The sequence below is a fragment of the Aulonocara stuartgranti genome, assembly GCF_965226115.1.
Source record: "Aulonocara stuartgranti genome assembly, chromosome: 6".
Lineage (NCBI taxonomy): Eukaryota > Metazoa > Chordata > Actinopteri > Cichliformes > Cichlidae > Aulonocara > Aulonocara stuartgranti.
Window position 1 is genome coordinate 26,000,459 of NC_138944.1, and position 23,097 is coordinate 26,023,555.

Here is a 23,097-nt window from a genome sequence, read left to right on the forward strand (position 1 = left end):
CGGACTCCCTCAGACATCGGTGCGTTGGTGGTTCTTTGTGTCCGGGGATGGGCGTCCAGGTACACACCGGCTCACTCCTTGGCGGCCGCTTATCGGGGCCTGGAGCCTGGTGCTCGCTCGGGCCACTTCGGAGGTGGGGTGCCCCCGGCCTCTCGGCCTGGGGCTTGGTCACTCAGGCACGGCTGACTGCCGGCGGAGCTCACGGGCGCGTCACTGCAACTCCCCCTGGCTTCTGCTCCGCGGCTGCTGAGTGAGCCCTCATCTGGGACTCTCCTCAGCTCTTTCTGGGACAGTGGCGCGGCTGCCCCTCTGTTGGTCTTCCTTGGTCTCTTGTGTTCTGGGGGCCTCTGGATGTCTGGAGTTTTGATCTCCTCCATACCTGCTTCATGCCCTGGAGGACGGGGCTGTGGCCCCCCCACACCCTCTAGCAGATCATTACATGAAGGAACCTTTAAAAAAACAAAAAAAAAACAAGCGCGTCCATGCTCACAGGTGTACACACGGGTGATCACACCCACAAACTACACCCTTTTTGGCTCCTACCTCAAAGCACACTGTGTTCTGTTGATCTTATGTGCTGCACAATGTTTAATATTTAGTATTTACTGTCATATTCCCATATATCATTGTGATGTTGTTTATTCTATTACTCTTGTTCTCTTCTGCTTGTTTTCTTTTTTCTTTCTCAGCAGGTGATCCAGGTGATTGATATATGCACTTTTTATTTCTTTTTTTTTTTCTGCTCATTCTGTTGGTTTTTGTTTTTTGCCCTTCTCCCCCGTCCCTCTTCTCAGCTGTTTCTCATTCCCTCTTTCTTTCTCCCCTTCTTTCCCCCAGTCAAGTCTGTCCCGTATTCAGTAAGTGAAAATAAAATAAACAATAAAAGGTGAATCAAATGGACCATTACGGCAAGGCTGGGATGGTCAATTTGGTAAAGTAAATCCGTTGGGCATCTTTCTTTGCCTTTAGACAATGATTCTGATGGCAAAAGAGCCAAACGGGACAGGCAAAAAGAAAAAAAAAACCAAAAAACAAACAAACATATACATATATACACATATACATACACACATACACGTGTGTATCTATATAGATACACACAAGTCAATACTGTAATCAATTTGAAGTTCTTTTATTTGAAGTCATATGTACATTTATTGCATGTCTTGTATGAAACAGAGTACAGATCCCAGGCACAATATCCTCAATAATAAAATACCACAGCTCACAATAAGCTGCAAGTAAAAACTTAAAGTATGATAAATAAAAATTAAACAAATCTGTATTTCCAACAGATGAATGCCTTCTGTCTGTTTATTAGAAGATTAATCTGAAGTCGTTTGTATAATATTGAATCATATCCTGCCAAAATTCTTTCATTTGAGACAGAAATATATTTGCACCAGTGAGTAATAGCCACCCCGAGTTTTGACATTTGTAGGATTAACAGGAGATTACAATGTTTTCAAATCACAAAAATAAATAAAGAAAAATCATAGATGAGGACTAACCAAAACTTTTAGATTTAAAGAAAATCAAATGAAGAATCAGAGCCAGTTTTGATGTGTGTTGCTAGATCATTTCAGTGCTCCTCCTTTGCTATACATAGTGAGAAGATTCAGCGTCCTGTGGGATGAGCCCAGAACTCCCTTAGCACCAGTTCATCTGGATTTCCTGCAGCATTTTTATGCCTCTCTCTCTCTTTCAGAAGACCAGTCTACTAATTGTATTGAAGCCTCCGCCTCCTCCTCCTCCTCCTCCTCCAGATGGGCCGCAGCTCCCCGGTGGGTTATTGTCATCTGAACCGTTGGGCCTGAATGAGCAGGAGGATGATGGGGCCTGAAGAGCCTGGGTCCGAGCGCTGAGCTCCTGCTCCTAACGACAGCAAGCAGGGGAGAGAAGTGTTATTTCCAAGCGAGATTATATTTAAGCTTAAACAGCACTCAACTTTGCTGTGACAAAGAAGCAACGCTAGTTTGCGTGTGCTTGAAAGTCCATCAGAGCTTTCGCTGCATGTAATTATAGCACCCCCTAGAGGAGATTTACTGCAGTTGTAATGAAAAAAAAAAAAGTGTGGTGGAATGTCAACTCGATGGAGCACAGTTCAATGACTCGTGAAATTACTCTTCACATCTTGTAACAGGACAGTTCAGATGTGCAGTCCAAATAAAAAACTCCTACACACTACATCTCCAAGTTATCCGTAAAAGCACGGCCTGCTTTCCCTTCACCTCTTTCCACCTCGGTGACTCTCTGACTTTTATAACCTCGATTCTTAGAAGTGTTAGTGTTAATGAGGCTTTAAGTCATGTTTGTGTAAAACAGGCAAAATAAGCACAATTTCTATCCAAATACCCTCAGAGTTCTTAAACCACAGATTTAATACGAGCTAATCGCTTCACACTTGAATTTATAGGCAGTGACAGTTTTAAAGGGTAACTGAACACCAGTATATGGAAGTGCATTTCATGTGTTCAACCCAACGTACCTGTAAATAGAGCTTGTTGTCTTTGATAATAGCATCCAGTAGTTCTTTCTGCAGAGGAGGCTCGGCACTCAGTCTCATTCCATTTGCCATTAGTCCCCCATTTAAGCTTTGCCCTGGTAGCTCCTGTTTCCTGTACATGAGCACATAAGCGGTGTCCTTGGGGAAGCGATTAGTAATGTTTTGCACTGATTGGAAAGATGTGAATGTTACTCTGCTATCATTGAAGAGCAGCCAATCTTTTGCCTCCTGGCTACTATTAGGCAGCATTTCGCTTTGTTCACGTGGAAGCGAGGGAGCTGAGCAGGTGTAGAGGTTGGACTCGGCCTGGGCGTTCCCTAAATCCTCTTTGATGCTGTACTGGTTGTCTGGATGCTGTGCCCCATCTGTTCCATTAATATTACGACCATAAGAGTAATAGTGGCCGCTCTCTGACGATATACCAGAATGTATTACGACCGAGCTGAGGACATAGGGGACCGACTGAATCGCCCTGCTCATCTCCTCTGCTCCATCTATCCTTGCCTTCTCCTCTTCCTCATCGTGTTGCGATGATTTGAGTTTCTTGGCCAGATTCTCGCTGCTCTCAGGAGAATCCACTTGCAAAGGAGACGAGGTAGAAGAAGAACACTGTGTAGGTACGGAAGGGTCATGTACAGGAAGTCTGATCAGCGGTGGGATGGTGACATTATCAAGAATCTTCCTACGGACATGGCATTTGGCGTCATATGAAAATCGCAGCAGAGTGAGAATCAAGTATTCAGGGGCAGACACCACTTTAATGGTCTTCTCTGCCCGCTGGAGGGAGCTACACTTCTCGCAGAAATAGGCGTTGTCTCCGTCGAGGATTTCCGGAGCCAGAAAATAATTCACCAGGTCAGGCACGGAGAGAGGAGGCTCATTTGTTACTGGCACAAAATGGGCATTGCTAGCTGGAGCTTTGGCCGAGCTTGGCTCAGGAGCTTCGCTGCCACCATTGACAGATCCCTGACAGAGAGCTTTGGGCTCTTCTGATTGCCTCTGTGTTTGAGGGCCATCCTGTAAAGTGGTACCTGGACAAAAGGCCAAAGAGAGGTCTGTAAAAGGTTCTTCTTTCTCAGAGATGCAGTTGCACAGCATACAGCAAATGCTCGTGATTAGCTTCCCTCCAAACATCTTTTCTATCAAAGTTCTTGTGTCATCTCCAGGTTTGGCCTCTGCTAGAGGCAAAATGGTCTGTTCATTGTCTTCCTGAGCAGACGTTGTTGCAGGGTCTTTGGAGCTCGTGTCAGCTGGGGAGGCAGCTTTTGGTTCAGCTGAATCCAGTGCCTGAAGGGTTTTCTCCTCCTCGTGTAACCTTGGGATCAGAAAACACTCAGCTTTTTATTGAAAAAAAATCAAACAAATTAGTGCAACGGCTATGTCTTTGTTTAAACACAGTTTACAAACAGTATTCATACGCAGTTAGCACTCACAATGCTTTATATTCATTAACATTTATTCCATTCCGCTTTCAGTAATGCAAATGATTGACAAGCTATTAATTTAAAATACCTGTCTAAAAGAAATCTGAGGTACTCTGAACAGTCCTGCTGAGAACCCACGTTGAACCAGGGGGGGCGGGACGCTTCCAAGAAGTTTCTGGGAGCATAGGCCGCCCTCTGTAGGACAGATAAACACAAATGAATGAAACACGTTAATATCTGCTGCTGTAGTTCTCCACTAACAATGCTTGTAATTGCTACTTAACAGGGCAACACTAACCTGAGTGTGTGCGAGGAAAGCAAAGAGAAGCTGAAGCTTTTTCATTAGTGTGTTGGAACCGTTTAGATGCAATGATAAAACATGCCTCCTGAAACTGAAGAAAGAGAAAGAAAAGTTGGTTTCATATTTCATTTCACAACAAGAACACCTGCTTTTACAGATTTTATGTCTAAAAGACTCACTCTGTGGCCATAAAAAGGGTCTGGATGATGCTGTTCATGTAGCAGGTGTTCCCCAAGTTGACTAAGCCTGTTTTGCCCGTCTCAGACTTAGCTTGCCTCAGCAGACCAGAGGCAAACGAGTTGGACTGAGACGTCCAGGCACTTTGATTCAACACCAGTTTGATCTTCTCTTCTGCAGATTTTGGTAGATCCTGAAAAGAAAAGAGACGTTTTTAACACAGTAAAAATGCAAAGTAAAAGTAACAGAAAGTCTAACTGAAGCTCCTCATTGCATATCATGTTTCATTTATAATGATCCAAATAAATAAAACATGGACCTGATGTGTTTTGTTATCGTTGAAATATCCAACTACAGAAAGAAGTGTTCTCCCCACTTGGTTACCTTGATGGCCTCCAGTATGTTGTCATAAAGGTCAGGGAAGCCAGAGTACTGGTACATCATGCAGTGTATGAGCTCAGTGAACTGCAGCAGGAACGCTTTGCTAGTGGGAAGCCCATCTGTCCTTAAGGACTGAACTAGATCTACTACATGTGGAACAACCTAAGAGAGAGAAGGGAATAAAGAGAAGAGAAAAATGTTGACTACACCGTAGCGCTGAAAACAGCAGAAGGTACAGCTAACATTAATCATAAATATCTGTGGTGCGGTGAGCCACGGGGTGGTTGCACATCAGAAACCCCACAGAGGTCTCATTTGCAGAGTATTTTTGAGCCTATTCATGTTTTTAGAATCTAATGAAATTGGCCAATTCAAGGGCTATTGCTCTGCATTTAAGTGCTTCACACATCATTAGTGAGAGTGTGGTGCCAAGCCCAGAGTTCTGGGAAAAGACGTCTATGCAGCTTTGAAGTAATTTAAGCCAGAAGAGACGAAAATGAGAAAACCAATAAAGTGGCCATACGAGAGGGAAATGGGCTGTGAGGACACAAGAGACCCCCTTACCAAATGGAAGGCCTCGGGAGAGTGCTGGAAACTCAGCAGCATGTGAGAGAGCACGGCCAGCGCCCCCTGACGCACAATGGGGTACCACAGACGACTGAATACCTATGGGTGGAGTTTAAAAAAATAAAATAAAATCATCTGTTGCGAACATGTTTATTTATAGAGGTGCTTCAGTAAAATGCACACAATTTCCATCTATTAGAAACTCATTGAAGAGTTCTCATTACAAACCAGTTCAATTTTAAGCAGAGTGACATCTATGAGGATAGTGAACTTCTGAACAGCAGCCAGGCCTTTCAGCAGAGCGATGACCCAGGTATCTACATGTTGGGCAAGAGGCCAAGATAACCAGTCAATCATCCTAGATGGACAGAAAAAGGATATGTTAACAGCAAATGACTGGAACAAACCCACCCACTCTTATTAAATAGATCCACAGATTTTCAGTTAAGATAATGTTCAAGCCATTTATACATGCATCCTAAAAACTGTACTTCTCCAGTTGTACAGTACTCTGTTTATAGTAACCATTGTCCATATGTAAATATGTAAGAAAAATTGTGTATGTTTCTGTTCTGTGTCCTGTGTACTGTTTGTTTGTATGTGTCTTTCTGGCTGCTGTTACAACCAAATTTCCCCTTGTGGGACAATTAAAGGATTATTCTATTCTTGTATTTAAATACTGTGGCACTTCTTTTGAACTCAAATAGCTCAGTGTGCAATTTCACCTGCAGAGTGCTTTAGTCATGTTTGCGTCTCTGACGTTCTGGTCTGTGGTGAGGCTCTTGATAAGCACTGTGATCATCTGGACAGGGATATGCTGGACCAGGCTGGCCAGTGCAATGGCTGGGTCAAAGGAAGGGTCTGCGATAATCAAATACATAATGTTAGTTTTTCTTTGTGTTCCAGCGGACACGTGTTGGGATACAAATTACACTTACAGTCTGTAAGAGAAAATAGAAAAAGAAACAAACACTAAGGTTGAACAATATGAAAGTAGAGGTTTATCATCATGAAAACACGATCACAATCATCTATGGTGCTTTATGCATCCTCTATGAAGAGGGGGGATGCTCTGCGGATATTAGGAAAGCATTCCAGGGGCACTGTTCGCCTGAACAATATCAATAAAATGGAGGCCGAGGGACCTTTCAATCCAAAGCGGATCTGCTCACAGAGCTCAAACACATACTGTCCATATAATATTTGAAACAATTTCCTGCTTCAAACCCAGAACATCAATAACATTTACCATCAGCTACTGCAACTTTGACTTCAGCTGAAACTCTCTCAACTATTAGAAGAGTGAAACTGCCCAAGAAAAAAAAGACTGTGTGTGTGTGTGTGTGTGTGTGTGTGTGTGTGTGTGTGTGTGTGTGTGTGTGTGTGTGTGTGTGTGTATACACATACACTCAGTCTTTTTTTTCTTTATACTTTTTGGGCAGTTTCACTCTTCTAAAAGTCTCATATATCTCAAATACACAAAGGAATAGTGGGAAGTGGGGAACTGGAAAAACTTAAAAACCATCATCACATAAGCAAGTTAAAACAAAAATTTCTGTGACTTAAAAAAAAAATCAATATACTTTTCATGCATTTTGTAAATCACTCTTATTTATTAGGGTTGGAGATGGTTTTGATCTTCCATACTTCAAAAAAATAAATAAATGAATCAGTTGATATGAGTGCATAAATTAGGACTAACCATGATTTTACAATGTAAGATGTAAATTATTAAATAAACTAAAACAAATACTTTGTGTGGCTAGGTCATTGTACCCACCAACTCCAGAAATGATTAAGAGCTGTAGCTTCAGCAGAGTGGGTGTGCGTCTTCAAGGAGGCGCACACACGTTTTCTTAAAAACAAGAATAAATCACGCTAAACAGACTGTGAGAATAAATGACAGTAAGTATTAGCTGTCTCTCCACTGAGCTTCTCTTCAGTTGGATGGGCTCATACTCCACCCATCTGAAGTGCACTCCTAATTCTGCTCTGGAGCCTAGATGAGGTAACAGTGTAGCAGCAAATGAACCAGCACTCAACCAGCTGCAGATTCTGGTTGGAGTTCCCCTCCAGCTCTCAATAAAAAATCCAGAGCAGATCAAAGAGTATCATTACTAGCTGAAGTCCAAGACAAGACAGTTATACTGCCCTTCACATACCTTGCAACTCAAAAGTCCCTCCCTAATTAGCGTGTTCCAGAAAGAGCGAGAAAGAACAACAACTTAAAACAAAAAACAAACAAACAAACAAACCAGGATTTGTTTGGCTTCTTAGCAACGTAAAGCTATTCAGGAATCAATAGCAATAGAGCAAAAGTCTTGCTCTTTTCTACCTTAAAACACCACTGCACAATCATGTTAGAGCCTGGTCTGTGCTTAGCTTACTTAGTAAGTCACAAATACATAACAGTGGCAGTACAAATGAAAAGTTTTATGATTTTCCTGCTATTTACATTTAGTGCCACCATGTTTGTTAACTCCAGGTTACTACTCTGACTTCGCAAGTGGCAAAAGCAAATCAAAGGGGGAGTTTGAGATTCAAATTTTGACTGGGAACTCAGAAATTCAGGCTTATTCAGGAGCACATCATTAGTCTATCAAACTGGGGGATGGGTATCACAACAGTAGCCTGATGAACCTCTCAGGAGATGGTAGAAGACAGGAAGGGCTGGTACTAGCGTGTTTGCTGTGACTGAACTTTCAGAATAAGAGTACGGGCATTACCCAACAGCATCATTAATTGGTGGATGGCAGTATGCCAGGGAAGCCCACTCAAATGTGTGTCGAAAATATAAACAGCTGAATTCAAAGTCATTTAAGAGCATTTGAGCTGTGGGCAATCTCTGAGGAAGAGATGTAAATATCAAATAATATTTCTGTTTGAAATGCCCATCCTTAACGCTACTATTAACAAAATCCAAATTTGCTCTTTATGTTGAGTATTTCTTTTTTTTTTTCCTTTCTTTTTTTTTTTTTTTTAAATGGCATCTATAACAACAAATGTCTCAAAACTGAACCCATTTAAAAAAATGTAATCACGTATGAAATGACTTTCTTGTTCCTTTAAGGCACAATTTATATGGAATCAAAGAGTCTTACCTGTAGAGGCGATAATAGCAAAGACCTCCTGGAGTGAGGGCAGCAGCGTGGCTGGGTCAGCCTTCCAGATGTTCTGTAGCAGCGCGCTAACTTTCGTCACCTGACCAACATACTCTCTCAGTTCCTGCTCTTGGCTAGAAAAGCAGTGGAAGGAACTGATGGTCCTCACCAGCTGCTGGCAGAACAGAATACCCGACTTATCTCTTGGGATGCACTGCACAAAGTCTGACAGCAAAGTGCTCAGGCGGGCACAGAAAGCGGGATCAGGTCGTTCACACACCATCCTTAAAACCTCCACCTGGATCACACTAAAAATCTCCAGCACCGATGGGCAGCTGATGAGCAACCGCAGGCAGCAGTGAATGTATTCTACTATGGCGGGGTCTTTGCGGTCCAGCTGGCCGTAGCCCTGCTGGAGCAGACTGAGGACGAAGTCTTTGCTGAAGAAACGCTCAAACTCTGGGCGGTGGTAGCGTGCATAGGCTTCAAGAACCTGGGAGCCAATTTGCTTCTGGAAGGCATCTTCACCGAGCAAGATGAGGCGGGTGGTGAGTGTGAATAGTGCCTGACACTGATCCTCTGTCACTTCTCTCTCAGCTGCTTCCACTACCTTCTTCACAATGGCCTTCTTCACTGGAACAGAGTGATTGGAGCTCACCAGGCCCTCCAAAATCTTGTCCATGATGTCGATCTGTAGAGGAAAATTGAAAAAGTAATTAGGTGAACCATTTAAAAAAAAAAAAAAAAAAAAAAAAAAAAAAAAGAGTCAGAAAACATCTGCAGTCACACTAAATGGTGCACTGAACATTTGTTCTGTCACAGTTTTTGTTTGTGATCACACACGTCACAGAAAACATTTTGACTTATGACTATAAAGCAAAGGTGTAAACAGTAAAATTATTAGATTAGAAATCACAATATCAGCAACACCGCTCATGTTGAGCAGTTTGGGAGACAAAATTAGAAATGCAAGGTTACAATTGGCCAGGCACAGACTCCAATGGGGCCCCCTGGATGGCTCTGGGAAGTGGGATTGAAGGCGTGCATTTTGGACATTTAACTGTATTTTTAAAGGTTTTACAACTTTACACCAAAAATAATTAAGTAATACTGTAGTTAACAATTAAATGACAGAACGGTTGCTTTTTCGCGATCTACATGACATCCCGTGACTTTTTCCGTAATTTTACAAATTTCTTAAAATTTACGCCCAAAGAGCGGCGCTGACAGATTTCTTTCATTTACTACCGTAGCATTTCTTTATCGTGTAGTAAAAACGAAAGACACTTATTTTAAGATATCGATGTAGATATCGATATAGCTGTTAAGATACCTCTCGGATTAAAAGGTGTAGTTGAACTTATTTACCTTAACGGGAAGGGGGGCATTTAAGGTGGTTTCAGTGGATCTGTCACTAAATATAACGCACGACTTTGCTATACATTTTTTTTCAAGTTCAGCGTAATAAAACAAATTTAATGTATTGTCCATCTGCCTTGAAGACTGCACATTACATTACTATGTGCTATTTTACACGTGTTTTGCCTATGATCTATGACTCCTGCCGCTCTGTGTTGCTGCTGCTGTGGGGGATACACACAGATAGCCGACTAGCTTGCTAAAGCTAGTTGTAAAGTTAGCAGATATTTCTATATGTCTAGAAACTAAAGTACGGCTAGAATGAGCGTTAAAACTAAACCTGAGAAACAGTGCTGACCTCTCCATAGCGGCAGTTTTACTAACAAACTGCCCCCAACAAAAATACAATTAAAATAATTTTTTAAAAAATTAGAAGAAGAAGAAAGAAACAGCCGAAGAGGCCTGCCGTTAGCCTACAAACTGACTTAGCATAAATGCCATCATGTAACTCAAATAATCCAACATGTGTGCTTACCCAAATAAAGCATGTCAACAGCGTCCGACCAGAGTAGCTTCTGCCGTCGGTCAGAGCTAAATGTCTTCAGAGAGATAAAACAGTTTTATGTGTATTTATTTTGGTCCATTTCCTCGCTCGGAAACAGCTGATTAACCGTACAGCGACGTCATTCCTATGGACAGAGACGGTGGTAGGACCCTTGGGGTGAAGCTATTTTTCTCTTAACTTTGCCTGTTCCGCTTTTGTTACATTTGTGTAACGGTCAGTCGTGTGGGTTTCCACGGATGGCGCTGCTGGCCGTTTGACACGCTTCCAGTTAAACGAAGCTGCGTTTCCGCGAGCATTTTCGAGAACCTTTATCCTTTTATTGTACACTTCGTGTGTTGCGTTCAACCACTACTCGTTCATCTGCCCTTTTTGGGATAACGCTACGATTAAAAAAAAATCATGAAAAGATGGAAACCTCCCAGCTTCCACCTAACATCCAGATTGAGCTGCATCTTGGAATTGTGATTATCAAAGACTTTATTTTCAAATTTTTGCATCCATCTGCACTTTCACACTGAATTAAGGAGATGTTGTTTGTTATACGAATGGAAGAGTTAGGCATGTGTAATTTAACAAGAGATAGGGGCATTTTCTTCTCGGCCCAGTAGGATATGTAATCTTGTTTGTACATCTTTGTTTTTTTGGTTTTTTTTTTTTAGCGTTTTTTAATACTACTACTACTACTACTAATAATAATAATAATAGATTAAATGCCTTTCCGGTAAGGGTATTAACAGTTTGTTCTCCACCTCAGCTTCAATGTGTCCAGTTTACAGACAGTCCCTGAGCCTTAATGATTCTCCCAGCAGACTCCTGAGTACACTGTGCTTCCCATAGCAGAGTAACATAGAATTTCCATCATTTGGTGCACACATTGACTCCATTAGTAAATAGAGCCTGCTCATCCCCAGCCTCTGTGTTGGTCTTTCATTTCAGCCTGTTGTCCATGTTGACACCCAGGTACAGTGCATGTATGTCTGTGTAGCCATCTTCTTCCAAGGGACACCTCCCTGGTCTTTTTCACATACAGAAGCAAATGATTGCTCCCAGACCACTCCACAAAGGCATCCACTATAGTGCTCACTAGTCTTCCTACTGCCCATTACTAATACATCTACTCACTGCAGAACTGTCAGGGGATTTCTAAAGGTTCCATGACCTAGAATTGTACTGAAAGTCTGAGGTGTACAAAGTGAACAGGTGTGGAGACAGCACAGTCTCCTGTGGAGCTCCTGTACTGCACATCAACAAATCAGACTGAGCACTGCCCAGTCTTACATACTGCAGCCTCTCTGTCTCTCTGTCAAGCAGTCGGTAATCAATGAGATGGTTGATGTGTTTGCTGACATTTCCTGTAACTTTTCCCTCAGCAGCAGCAGCTGAGTTGTATGAAATGCACTTGATAAATCAAAGAAGCTTATCCTCACAGTGCAGCTCTTACTCTATAAATGGGGAGTAAGCTCTCTACAGCACATAGATGACTGCATCATCCACTCCCAGAAAACGTGTTACTTTAGGAAACACAAGTGGGACTGAAATATTACTTTACTATAATATTTCACCCTATCAATCACAAATATTGACTTGGCTATGTCTTTTCTCTAATCAGTGAAACCCATCAAACTTCCTAGAGGGGTGATGCTAGTGTCATTGGCTTCAGAAATGAGTTATAATATTAAAGCATGTAACTTTGGAAGTGCAAGGAACATATCAATGTATCCATATATATGTCAGGTCTGGTTAAAATTTTTTTGAAAATGCATTATTTATTTTTGTTTTTAATAGTTTTTGTGTTAGTCTTTTTAATTATTCATTGCATGGAGGGCATATGTCAGATGCTAGATTCAGAACAATAAGTAAAGGTATTTCAATAAAAAAAAAAACTTTTAAAAGAAGGTGAGTCCCGGTCTTGCTGACATCCAGAGATTCAATAAGCAGCAAAACCATCAAGTTATAATAAAAGTGTTTTACTAAACCAGCAAATACTAAAACTAATCATATTAACCTATACATTGTTGCAGTTTAAAAATCGTTTTAGTTAAGTTTAATTTTTTAAAGGCTTTAGTTTAGATTTAGTTAACTATAGTAACCTTGGAGATGACTGGAAGCTGTCATATGAGCCATAACAAAAACAAATACTTTCGACAGTCTGCGAAGGCAGCATAATAAAATCTCGCGATAGCGCGCTCAGACCCGGTAACTATGTGAACGCGGGTGCGCGAGAAAAATCTTGCTAGCGCGAACGTGCTGCCTGCGACCAACCGGTGTGTCTTTCATTAAAAACAACAGGATTGTCCTTATTTACCTAGAGGAAGTTCCGAAAATTCTCAACGGCTCTTAAACGGGATCACACAAGTCACCTAATAACAAACGATATACCTGAACGGAAAAGGAAAATCGACAAAAATGTCCGAAAGCGCAAGCTGCGTGGAACAGCGGGAAGAGCAGGCTGAAGTTGAAGACGCCGGAGGAGCGGAGGTAAGATGTTTCAAAATGGGAATTATATCCTTTCGACGCTGACTTCGTTTCTCACAAAGCCGACACACGAATGTATAACTCTGAAAAGGTCCATCTCTTGTTCAGGCATTTTTCGAAATCAACTGTGTGAAACTTTCAGTTTGTCAGTTAGCTAGCAGCGGCGCTACCATTAGCTCCCGAAGACAACAGCCAGATCCACCAGCGCAGCAGCGAGGCCAGCCGTTTTCATGAGCGCCCACTCTACTAGCTTAGCCCCGCTAGCTGCCTGTCTCGTATCGCTCCAGAAGTCCTTACTTGTTCTATGCTTGCTCTCAGACCTGGTTCACTCAGTGGGACGCTTATAACAGTGAGTCGGCTTTTAGAAAACCCCGTGAAAACAAATTGGGGGGGCAGAAGCAGTCCTCTCAGCTGTACCGTCTGCCCCTTTGTTTTCGGAGCAGACCGCGTAGCAATGGCTGTTGTGACCGGGGAAGGATGCTGCTTCGCTGGCTGCGTACAACTCGGCCAAAAAACGATTTGAAACTTCTATCAATATAAAAATCCCACATAAAGAAAGCTGAAATTCCAAAACACCGTCCTTGCTTTGTATTGGAAGCATTTTCTCCACAAAAAGTCTTATCATTATCACCTCATCTTCTTTTAATAGAGATTTAAATTCACAAATTTACTGGTACTTCTCAGCACGTCTGATAGCAGAGGGGTAAAAGAGACTGATTTATTCTGTGACGCAAATGTGCTATCAAAAGTACCTTCCCGTGACAGTATATGATTAGAAGAAGAACTGACGGTATTTCAGTCAATACATGCCCTGTTTTCTGCAAATGTGAATACCGATGCACCTTGAAATTTTGGTTTGCCCTTTGGCTTGTTTTTGAGCCAGTGAGCTCATCTCTTCCTATCAGTTGTTGTTGTTGTTGTTGTTGTTGTTGTAAACATAAGGACGACATCCACTAAGACTGGTTTGTTTTCACCATACACTCCCTTAGGAGAAGTCTGACTCTTCAGATGCTGGAAAAGAGTCCTCTTCAGATGCAGGTGCTGATGGACAAGATGCCTCCTCCTCCTCATCTTCCTCCAAAACTAAAGACTCTACTCCAGGTTATGAGGAGAAAGTGGTAAGTCCTCTCTTCCATCATTACATGGCTCACCACTGTACTCCTGGGTCGGAAGATGAATGGGACTTTCTTTCTGTGTAATGCAGCAAACAGACCGGACCAACAGATTTGAGTATCTGCTGAAGCAAACAGAGCTGTTTGCTCATTTCATCCAACCAGCTGCACAGAAGACCCCCACCTCACCGCTCAAGATGAAACCGGGACGTCCTCGTATCAAGAAGGACGAGAAACAGAATTTGCTTTCAGCTGGAGAGTGAGTATCTATCCCTACAGAACAGTTTCTTTTCCTCCATTTAGAAAGTTTTCTCCCATTGTGATTTATAACGCTGTGTCTTTTATTATTTTTTTAAAAGCAACCGCCACCGTCGCACGGAACAAGAAGAGGATGAAGAGCTTCTTAATGAGAGCACAAAGACCACAAATGTGTGCACTCGCTTTGACGAGTCTCCCTCCTGTAAGTAAAGACCTGTTTTTATGGGGACTCAAAGCACACACTGAGCATGAGCAAATAACAAATATGTTATATACAGTGGGGCAAAAAAGTATTTAGTCAGCCACCGATTGTGCAAGTTCCCCCACTTAAAATGATGACAGAGGTCAGCAATTTGCACCAGAGGTACACTTCAACTGTGAGAGACAGAATGTGAAAAAAAAAATCCATGAATCCACATGGTAGGATTTGTAAAGAATTTATTCGTAAATCAGGGTGGAAAATAAGTATTTGGTCACCTCAAACATGGAAAATCTCTGGCTCTCACAGACCTGTAACGTCTTCTGTAAGAAGCTTTTCTGTCCCCCACTCGTTACCTGTATGAATGGCACCTGTTTGAACTCATCATCTGTATAAAAGACACCTGTCCACAGCCTCAAACAGTCAGACTCCAAACTCCGCCATGGCCAAGACCAAAGAGCTTTCGAAGGACACCAGGAAAAGTCTTGTAGACCTGCACCAGACTGGGAAGAGTGAATCTACAATAGGCAAGCAGCTTGGTGTGAAAAAATCAACTGTGGGAGCAATCATCAGAAAATGGAAGACATACAAGACCACTGATAATCTTCCTCGATCTGGGGCTCCACGCAAGATCTCATCCCGTGGGGTCAAAATGATCATGAGAACGGTGAGCAAAGATCCCAGAACCACACGGGGGGACCTGGTGAATGACCTGCAGAGAGCTGGGACCAAAGTAACAAAGGTCACCATCAGTAACACACTACAACGGCAGGGAATCAAATCCCACAGTGCCAGACGTGTTCCGCTGCTGAAGCCAGTGCATGTCCAGGCCCGTCTGAAGTTTGCCAGAGAGCACATGGATGATACAGCAGAGGATTGGGAGAATGTCATGTGGTCAGATGAAACCAAAGTAGAACTTTTTGGTATAAACTCAACTCGTCGTGTTTGGAGGACGAAGAATACTGAGTTGCATCCCAAGAACACCATACCTACTGTGAAGCATGGGGGTGGAAACATCATGCTATGGGGCTGTTTTTCTGCCAAGGGGACAGGACGACTGATCCGTGTTAAGGACAGAATGAATGGGGCCATGTATCGTGAGATTTTGAGCCAAAACCTCCTTCCATCAGTGAGAACTTTGAAGATGAAACGAGGCTGGGTCTTCCAACATGACAATGATCCAAAACACACCGCCCGGGCAACAAAGGAGTGGCTCCACAAGAAGCATTTGAAAGTCCTGGAGTGGCCTAGCCAGTCTCCAGACCTCAACCCCATAGAAAATCTGTGGCGGGAGTTGAAAGTCCGTGTTGCTCGGCGACAGCCCCAAAACATCACTGCTCTCGAGAAGATCTGCATGGAGGAATGGGCCAAAATACCAACTACTGTGTGTGCAAACCTGGTAAAGACCTATAGTAAACGTTTGACCTCTGTTATTGCCAACAAAGGTTATGTTACAAAGTATTGAGTTGTATTTTTGTTATTGACCAAATACTTATTTTCCACCCTGATTTACGAATAAATTCTTTACAAATCCTACCATGTGGATTCATGGATTTTTTTTTTTCACATTCTGTCTCTCACAGTTGAAGTGTACCTCTGGTGCAAATTACTGACCTGTGTCATCATTTTAGGTGGGGGAACTTGCACAATCGGTGGCTGACTAAATACTTTTTTGCCCCACTGTATGTGGCTGATCCTGATACAGCCAATAAAGGAAGCACTGAAGCACATTGTCTTTGTACTTAGCAGAATTCAGCCAGCTCATCTGTGTCACTTCACTCAGTTAGGAGCCTTCCTAAGCAAATTTCACTTGACTTGCACTTGTTGATCTATTACTGCCCCAATAAGAGGCAGCAGAAGCACTCCCCCTAGTGGTGGGAGTTTTTATTAGGCAAAACAAAATTAAAACAATTCTTACAGAATTTTGTTTTCTTGTCTGTAATGTAGATGTGAAAACAGGGAAGATGAGGGACTATCAGGTCCGTGGTCTGAACTGGCTCATTTCTTTGTACGAGAATGGAATCAATGGTATCCTCGCCGATGAAATGGTCAGCACTTTTTCACGTTTCTACTTATTCATGGAGTTAAATTACAGATATTTTTATCGTGTCATAATGTTTTTTTTGTTTTGTTTTTTTTCTTCATTCATGTTTTCTTTTCTTATTGTCAGGGATTGGGTAAGACTCTCCAAACTATTGCACTGCTGGGTTATATGAAGCACTACAGAAACATCCCTGGTCCTCACATGGTGCTGGTTCCCAAGTCCACCCTCTACAACTGGATGAATGAGTTCAAGAGATGGGTGCCTTCCCTTCGTGCTGTCTGCCTGATCGGAGACAGAGATGAGCGGGTAAGCTGTGTCAAAAATGTATCAATGGTGTGAAAATCAAAGCATTTTTTCAGATGCTTTGGTTGTCCTTCACCAGTTCTATTTGGTGGACTCCATATTGTTTTGTTTTTTTTTGTTTTTGTTTTTTGACTCCCACAGGCATTTAAAAAAGTTTTAAAAGGTGTTAAATACTGCAATCTAAACAATAAGGCCTTAATTGTTGTTTAATGTCTTAATTCAGTCTTTAAAAAGTCCTTATGCCATACGTTGTGGGAGGTAGGCTCTTAGTAGTTGGTTTTTATGACTGCAATTTAGATTGCTAAAATAACAGGTAATAACATCTATTTTTGAATAATAATTTATTGTTTGTTGTTTGTGACACAGGAAACGATTGTGTAACCGACAACACTCATGTATTGTTCTGGTTTAAAATTATTATTTTTTTATGTATTGTAGACACATATTTATGAGATTAATCTGTAGAACTCTGGTGGTAAAAACAGTTTTCTGCTTCAATGACAGACTGCCCTGATCCGAGATGTGCTGCTGCCTGGAGAGTGGGATGTGTGCGTGACATCCTACGAGATGCTCATCATTGAAAAGGCGGTGTTCAAAAAATTCAACTGGAGATACCTGGTCATTGATGAGGCTCACAGGATCAAGAACGAGAAGTCAAAGGTCAGACAGCTGCTGAAACAAAATAGTTACACATGTCAGCCACCTAACCTTTAGTACTGTGAGATGGTCAGATCGCTAAGGTTTTCTTTGCTTCTCCATAGTTATCAGAAATTGTGCGTGAATTTAAGACCACCAATCGTTTGCTGTTGACTGGAACACCCCTGCAAAACAACCTCCATGAGCTGTGGGCTCTCCTGAACTTCCTGCTGCCTGATGTCTTCAACTCATCAGAAGTAGGATTTCTATAGAAAACCACAAAATCAGTAGTTTATAGAAGAAGTCTTGAAAACGCTTTAGAGAAGAGGTGTTTCTGTATTAAGGTGCCAATTTAATTTCTCTTCTTTTTTCTCAGGACTTTGATTCCTGGTTTGACACAAATAACTGCCTGGGTGATCAAAAGTTGGTTGAACGTCTTCACACTGTATGTATTTAATGCGACTATCCAGCACGCTGCTGTACGTTGTAAGGTGTGTTATATTTCAGTTGGGTTAATGCGCTCCCTGCGTGTAGGTGCTGCGTCCTTTCTTGCTTCGTCGTATCAAAGCAGACGTGGAGAAAACTCTGCTCCCCAAGAAGGAGATCAAGATTTATGTTGGCCTGAGTAAGATGCAGCGGGAGTGGTAAGCATCCCCAGTTAAAATGGACTTGCTATAAAACAAGACCTGAGCTGTTTTTGTGTTTTTCCCCTGCTGTATTTGTGGATGCTGAACTTAAGTTGTTGTGTGCTACTACCCGTCAGGTACACAAAGATTCTGATGAAGGACATCGACATTCTGAACTCGGCGGGTAAAATGGACAAGATGCGTCTGCTGAACGTTCTCATGCAGCTGAGAAAATGCTGCAACCATCCTTACCTGTTTGATGGGGCTGAGCCCGGCCCACCGTACACAACAGACATCCACCTGGCGGTGAACAGCGGCAAGATGGTGGTGCTAGACAAGCTGCTGCCCAAGCTAAAAGAGCAGGGTGTGTGGATTCTTTTTGTTCAGTATTTTAGTTATCTCTTTATTACTGGCGGGAGGGCTCATGCTCCCGTTTGCATATACATTTTTAAATGCTGGTAGAATTGCAAAATTGTTTTAATTACGTCTCTTAACGTCTCCACATCCCTGTTTTGTAGGTTCACGTGTGCTCATCTTCAGTCAGATGACCAGGATGCTGGACATCTTGGAGGACTACTGCATGTGGAGGAACTACGGTTACTGTCGCCTGGATGGGCAAACTCCACACGAGGAGAGACAGGTGAGATGTGGATTTGTCATCTTCCATAACCAAAAGCAATTCCTGAGTGTTTGGTATTGAGAGTGTGACTATAAAAGCACTTAATTTTCACGTGTTTGTGTATTTACAGATCTCCATCAATGTTTTCAATGAGCCCAACAGCTCAAAGTTCATCTTTATGTTGAGCACCAGGGCTGGAGGTCTGGGTATTAACCTGGCAACAGCAGATGTAGTCATCCTCTACGACTCAGACTGGAACCCTCAAGTCGATCTTCAGGCCATGGTTAGTAGTCTAATATGATGATCTACCTGAGCATGAGTGTAACCAATGAACTTGATTGTTTCGGTCAGATTACCTGACTTTTTTGTTTGCTTGTTTTTTTTCATCTGCTTAGGACCGAGCTCACAGGATTGGTCAGCAGAAGCAGGTCCGAGTTTTCCGTTTCATCACTGAAAACACAGTGGAGGAGAGGATTGTGGAGAGGGCCGAGATGAAACTGCGCCTGGACTCGATCGTCATCCAGCAAGGTAACTCATCTCACTTAAAGTCAGCCTGTTTAAACTTGTTTTAGTGTCCTGCATGCTGCTAAGAAATAAAATATGAAGTTCACATAGTGGTACTTGTTGGAAATTGCGAAATAAACTAAACTTTATTTTATTTATTTTTTGAAAATAGGGAGACTTGTGGATCCGAGTGCAAACAAACTGGGTAAGGATGAGATGCTCTCCATCATCCGCCACGGTGCCACACATGTGTTTGCTTCCAAAGAGAGCGAGATCACAGATGATGACATCGATGCCATCCTGGAGAGAGGTGAAAGGAAGGTGAGTCTGGTTGCATTAGCTGAAAAGCATCAATCGAAAGTTATTGTGTGAATTTAAAAAATCAAACACTTTGAAATGATTGTGTACCAGACTATGGAGATGAAGGAGAGAATGTCATCGCTGGGCGAGAGCTCTTTGAGAAACTTCACCATGGACACGGAGAACACCAGCGTGTACACCTTCGAAGGAGAGGACTACAGAGAGAAGAAGAAGGTAAATAGGTTGGCCAGCATCGGTATTTATAATCTGGGACTGCCTTTCTTTTGGGAAAAGACTTAAATCCTTAGCTTGTGATTTTCATTTTTCCGTTCAGGTCATTACAAACTGGATCGAGCCGCCCAAGAGAGAAAGGAAAGCCAATTACGCGGTGGATGCCTACTTCAGAGAAGCTCTGCGAGTCAGTGAGCCCAAAGCACCAAAGGTAGGAAACCATCACTGTACAAACATCATACAGACAGAATCTATTAAAGCATCAGGATGTTTAATGTTTATTTATTGGGGGTTTGACTAAGTTCTTTGATGACTAAACAAGGAAAAACTCAAATTAGTCCAGTGAACTAGTGTAAAACTAAGAAACATTCAGTTATTAAGTTAAATTTGTTAACCGTTTAATATACAATGTCAAAAGCCTTGTAAAGAAAACCATGTGATACCATTAATCACATTCTTCAATAATGAATCATGTCGCTTAACTGTGTGCCACCTTACATTGTGCATTATGGACATTGCATTGTATTCTCCAAACAGGCAACTAAGAAAAACACGTATAATAAACTGATGTTAAATATGATATGAAAACATGTTATTACAAAACATTGTTTTATCTGTGATCTCAGTCTTTCACCTTTTTAAAGAACTAACACGAAAAACTAACAATTATACTATTACTAAAACAATCAGGCCTAGATTAATGGCGTTTCTCAGCAGTGATGCGCCAACTGGTGGCAGGTGGCGGCATAACATTTAGGAAACAACCATTTACTGCAGCGGTCCCCAACCTTTGCGCCAGGGACCGGTTTATGCCCGACAATATTTTCATGGACCGGCCTTTAAGGTGTCGCGGATAAATACAACAAAATAAAACTAGTACCTGTACCGAAAAAATAAAATTTATTCATAACACACGTGAAAAGACCAAGGAAAACAGAGTAAACGATAATAACAAAATAACGCTGAAAACCGATAAAACCCTGAAAACTATACATTTCACACCTGAGCCTCAACTCTCGCGGCCCGGTACCAAACGACTCACGGACCGGTCCGAGGCCCGGGGGTTGGGGACCGCTGATTTACTGCATTGAGTATCAATTGTAAATCAGTTAGACTGAATGAATACGTTTGGTACAGACTAGTGACAATAGCGATGATTAGGTGACTAGTTGTGCATGTCCCTATTACTTATTTTGGATTGCCTTTTTTTTTTTTTTGCCAGGCTCCTCGTCCGCCTAAGCAGCCAAATGTGCAGGACTTCCAGTTCTTCCCTCCACGTCTTTTTGAGCTTCTAGAAAAGGAAATTCTCTTCTACAGAAAGACCATTGGATATAAGGTTCAAAGAGATCAGACACATTCCTATTTGTCCAAATTTTGTTGTCTTTTGAGAAGACTCTAACTGGATCTGTGGCTTTGTCTCTTAAGGTTCCTCGCAATCCAGACATACCAAACTCTGCTCAGGTCCAGAAGGAGGAGCAGGCTAAGATCGATGAGGCCGAGGCCCTCACAGAGGAGGAACTGGAAGAGAAGGAAACCCTTCTGCAACAGGTGGATTATTTTTCTTGTTGACTTGCAGCCAGTGGCTGATATACAGGAAATGAAATGTTTGCATATTTCTCTAAATTGTGCATTAACGGATCAACTGTACGCTTGTCGCAGGGATTTACTATTTGGAACAAACGTGACTTCAACCAATTCATCAAAGCAAACGAGAAGTGGGGGAGAGATGATATTGAGAACATTGCCAGAGAGGTTGAGGGGAAAACTCCGGAGGAAGTCATGGAATATTCTGGTAATGGATTTTTTTTTTCTTCTGTCGAAAGCAAACCCAGATATTTAAATTGATTTATTGTGTGACTTCATGTTCGTGTCCTTTCCTGCAGCTGTATTCTGGGAGCGCTGCAATGAGTTGCAGGATATTGAAAAGATCATGGCTCAGATAGAAAGAGGAGAGGCCAGGATTCAGAGGAGGATCAGCATCAAGAAAGCACTGGACTCAAAGGTAGCAGTCAGTCAACTTTGAAATAATAATAATGATAATAATGATGGATTGCATTTATATAGCGCTTTTCTAGACACTCAAAGCGCTTTACCATTCCACTATTCATTCACTGTCACATTCACACACACTGTGGTGGAGGCAGCTACAGTTGTAGCCACAGCTGCCCTGGGGCAGACTGACAGAAGCCAGGCTGCCATATCGCGCCATCGGCCCCGTATCATATAGTATGTTTTCTAAAAAACCCCAAAAAAGATTCTTTTTGTAGTGCAAGTTGCTGAGTAGATTTCTCATTCAGCATTGTGTTTATCCTTCAATGTGTTTCTCAAATCCTCCTTTAGATTGGCCGCTACAAGGCTCCTTTCCATCAGCTCCGTATCTCCTACGGGACTAACAAAGGCAAGAACTACACAGAGGAGGAAGACCGCTTCCTCATCTGTATGCTTCACAAGCTTGGCTTTGATAAGGAGAGCGTGTACGACGAGCTCCGCCAGTGCATCCGCAACTCACCACAGTTCCGCTTCGACTGGTTCCTCAAATCTAGGACTGCAATGGTGAGTTTGGATTACTTCACTCTTATTTCTCAGTTTTTTTTCTTCTGTTATTTAAACATTTTTTAAAAATTGTTTTAATAATTAAAAATGCAATTTTTATTTTCTCCCCCCATTTATCGTGTAGGAGCTCCAGAGGCGATGCAACACCCTGATCACCCTGATAGAGAGAGAGAACATGGAGCTGGAGGAGAGGGAGAAGGCGGAAAAGAAGAAACGGGGCCCAAAGACCGGCTCGGTAAGCTACAAATTCATCCCATAATAAACAATTCAAACTATTTTAAGCTGTCTATTAAGGACAACATCCTTTTATTATTATTTTTTTAATCCATTTTTTCCCTCCCAGGCGCAGAAACGAAAGTCAGAGGGAACTCCAGACGGTCGAGGACGAAGGAAAAAGCTCAAGTTGTGAAGCTGCTGGAAAAACCCGCATTAACAGAATTAAAGACGGCAGCCAGCTATCATTAGTCCTAGTGTCTGTGTTTGTTTGCAGGCTGTGATAATGTACTGTGTAAAATCCCTGACGGACTGATATGGTTGTTTTAGGTTCTAGGAAGTGTTTCTTTACAAGCCTGCCTTGTTGTCACTTACCTAAACACTGCAGCTGTGCTGGGTTAGATTTTGTTTGCTAGTCCTTATTTTTTACTAGTACTTAATTGAAATATGTGTATTTATGCCTGTTGGTTGTACCACATTCCATTGCTTGAAACAAACAATATGTACCCTTTTTTATTTTTAAGAAAACATCTGTTCTTGTATCTTATATTGTAGAAAATGTCTTTTTGAGCATCGCAAATAAATCTCCCCCCTTTTTTAAAAAAAAAACAAACAAAAAAGCTGATAAATGACACGTTCATAA

The 23,097-nt window shown here is 42.0% G+C and overlaps 2 protein-coding genes across 4 annotated transcripts; one reads left to right on the forward strand and one right to left on the reverse strand.

The window, feature by feature from the left end:
- Positions 1 to 1,116: 1,116 nt before the first annotated feature.
- usp38 (ubiquitin specific peptidase 38) lies at positions 1,117 to 10,810 on the reverse strand. 3 transcript variants are annotated; one of them, XM_082535054.1, is made up of 11 exons: positions 10,352 to 10,810; positions 8,458 to 9,148; positions 6,082 to 6,217; positions 5,585 to 5,714; positions 5,354 to 5,455; positions 4,793 to 4,951; positions 4,411 to 4,601; positions 4,229 to 4,322; positions 4,019 to 4,125; positions 2,489 to 3,821; positions 1,117 to 1,875 (listed from the first exon to the last, which is right to left on the reverse strand). In XM_082535054.1, exons 2-11 carry the CDS (start codon positions 9,137 to 9,139, stop codon positions 1,705 to 1,707), a joined length of 3,105 nt encoding a protein of 1,034 aa, XP_082391180.1. In that variant the 5' UTR covers positions 9,140 to 9,148; positions 10,352 to 10,810; the 3' UTR covers positions 1,117 to 1,704. The 3 variants fall into 3 exon arrangements, with proteins under 3 accessions (XP_082391180.1, XP_082391181.1, XP_082391179.1); XM_082535055.1 differs by lacking the exon at positions 10,352 to 10,810 and adding an exon at positions 10,175 to 10,278; XM_082535053.1 differs by lacking the exon at positions 10,352 to 10,810 and adding an exon at positions 9,826 to 10,124.
- Positions 10,811 to 12,568: 1,758 nt separating this feature from the next.
- On the forward strand, positions 12,569 to 22,977 carry smarca5 (SNF2 related chromatin remodeling ATPase 5). The gene is made up of 24 exons (XM_082537104.1): positions 12,569 to 12,859; positions 13,846 to 13,974; positions 14,061 to 14,227; positions 14,328 to 14,428; positions 16,373 to 16,473; positions 16,596 to 16,775; positions 17,277 to 17,432; positions 17,534 to 17,665; positions 17,785 to 17,853; positions 17,943 to 18,052; positions 18,172 to 18,398; positions 18,553 to 18,674; positions 18,784 to 18,936; positions 19,049 to 19,181; positions 19,330 to 19,478; positions 19,569 to 19,691; positions 19,792 to 19,899; positions 20,911 to 21,024; positions 21,114 to 21,236; positions 21,348 to 21,480; positions 21,572 to 21,690; positions 22,029 to 22,241; positions 22,366 to 22,476; positions 22,585 to 22,977. Exons 1-24 carry the CDS (start codon positions 12,788 to 12,790, stop codon positions 22,648 to 22,650), a joined length of 3,111 nt encoding a protein of 1,036 aa, XP_082393230.1. The 5' UTR covers positions 12,569 to 12,787; the 3' UTR covers positions 22,651 to 22,977.
- The last annotated feature ends 120 nt before the right edge of the window (positions 22,978 to 23,097 follow it).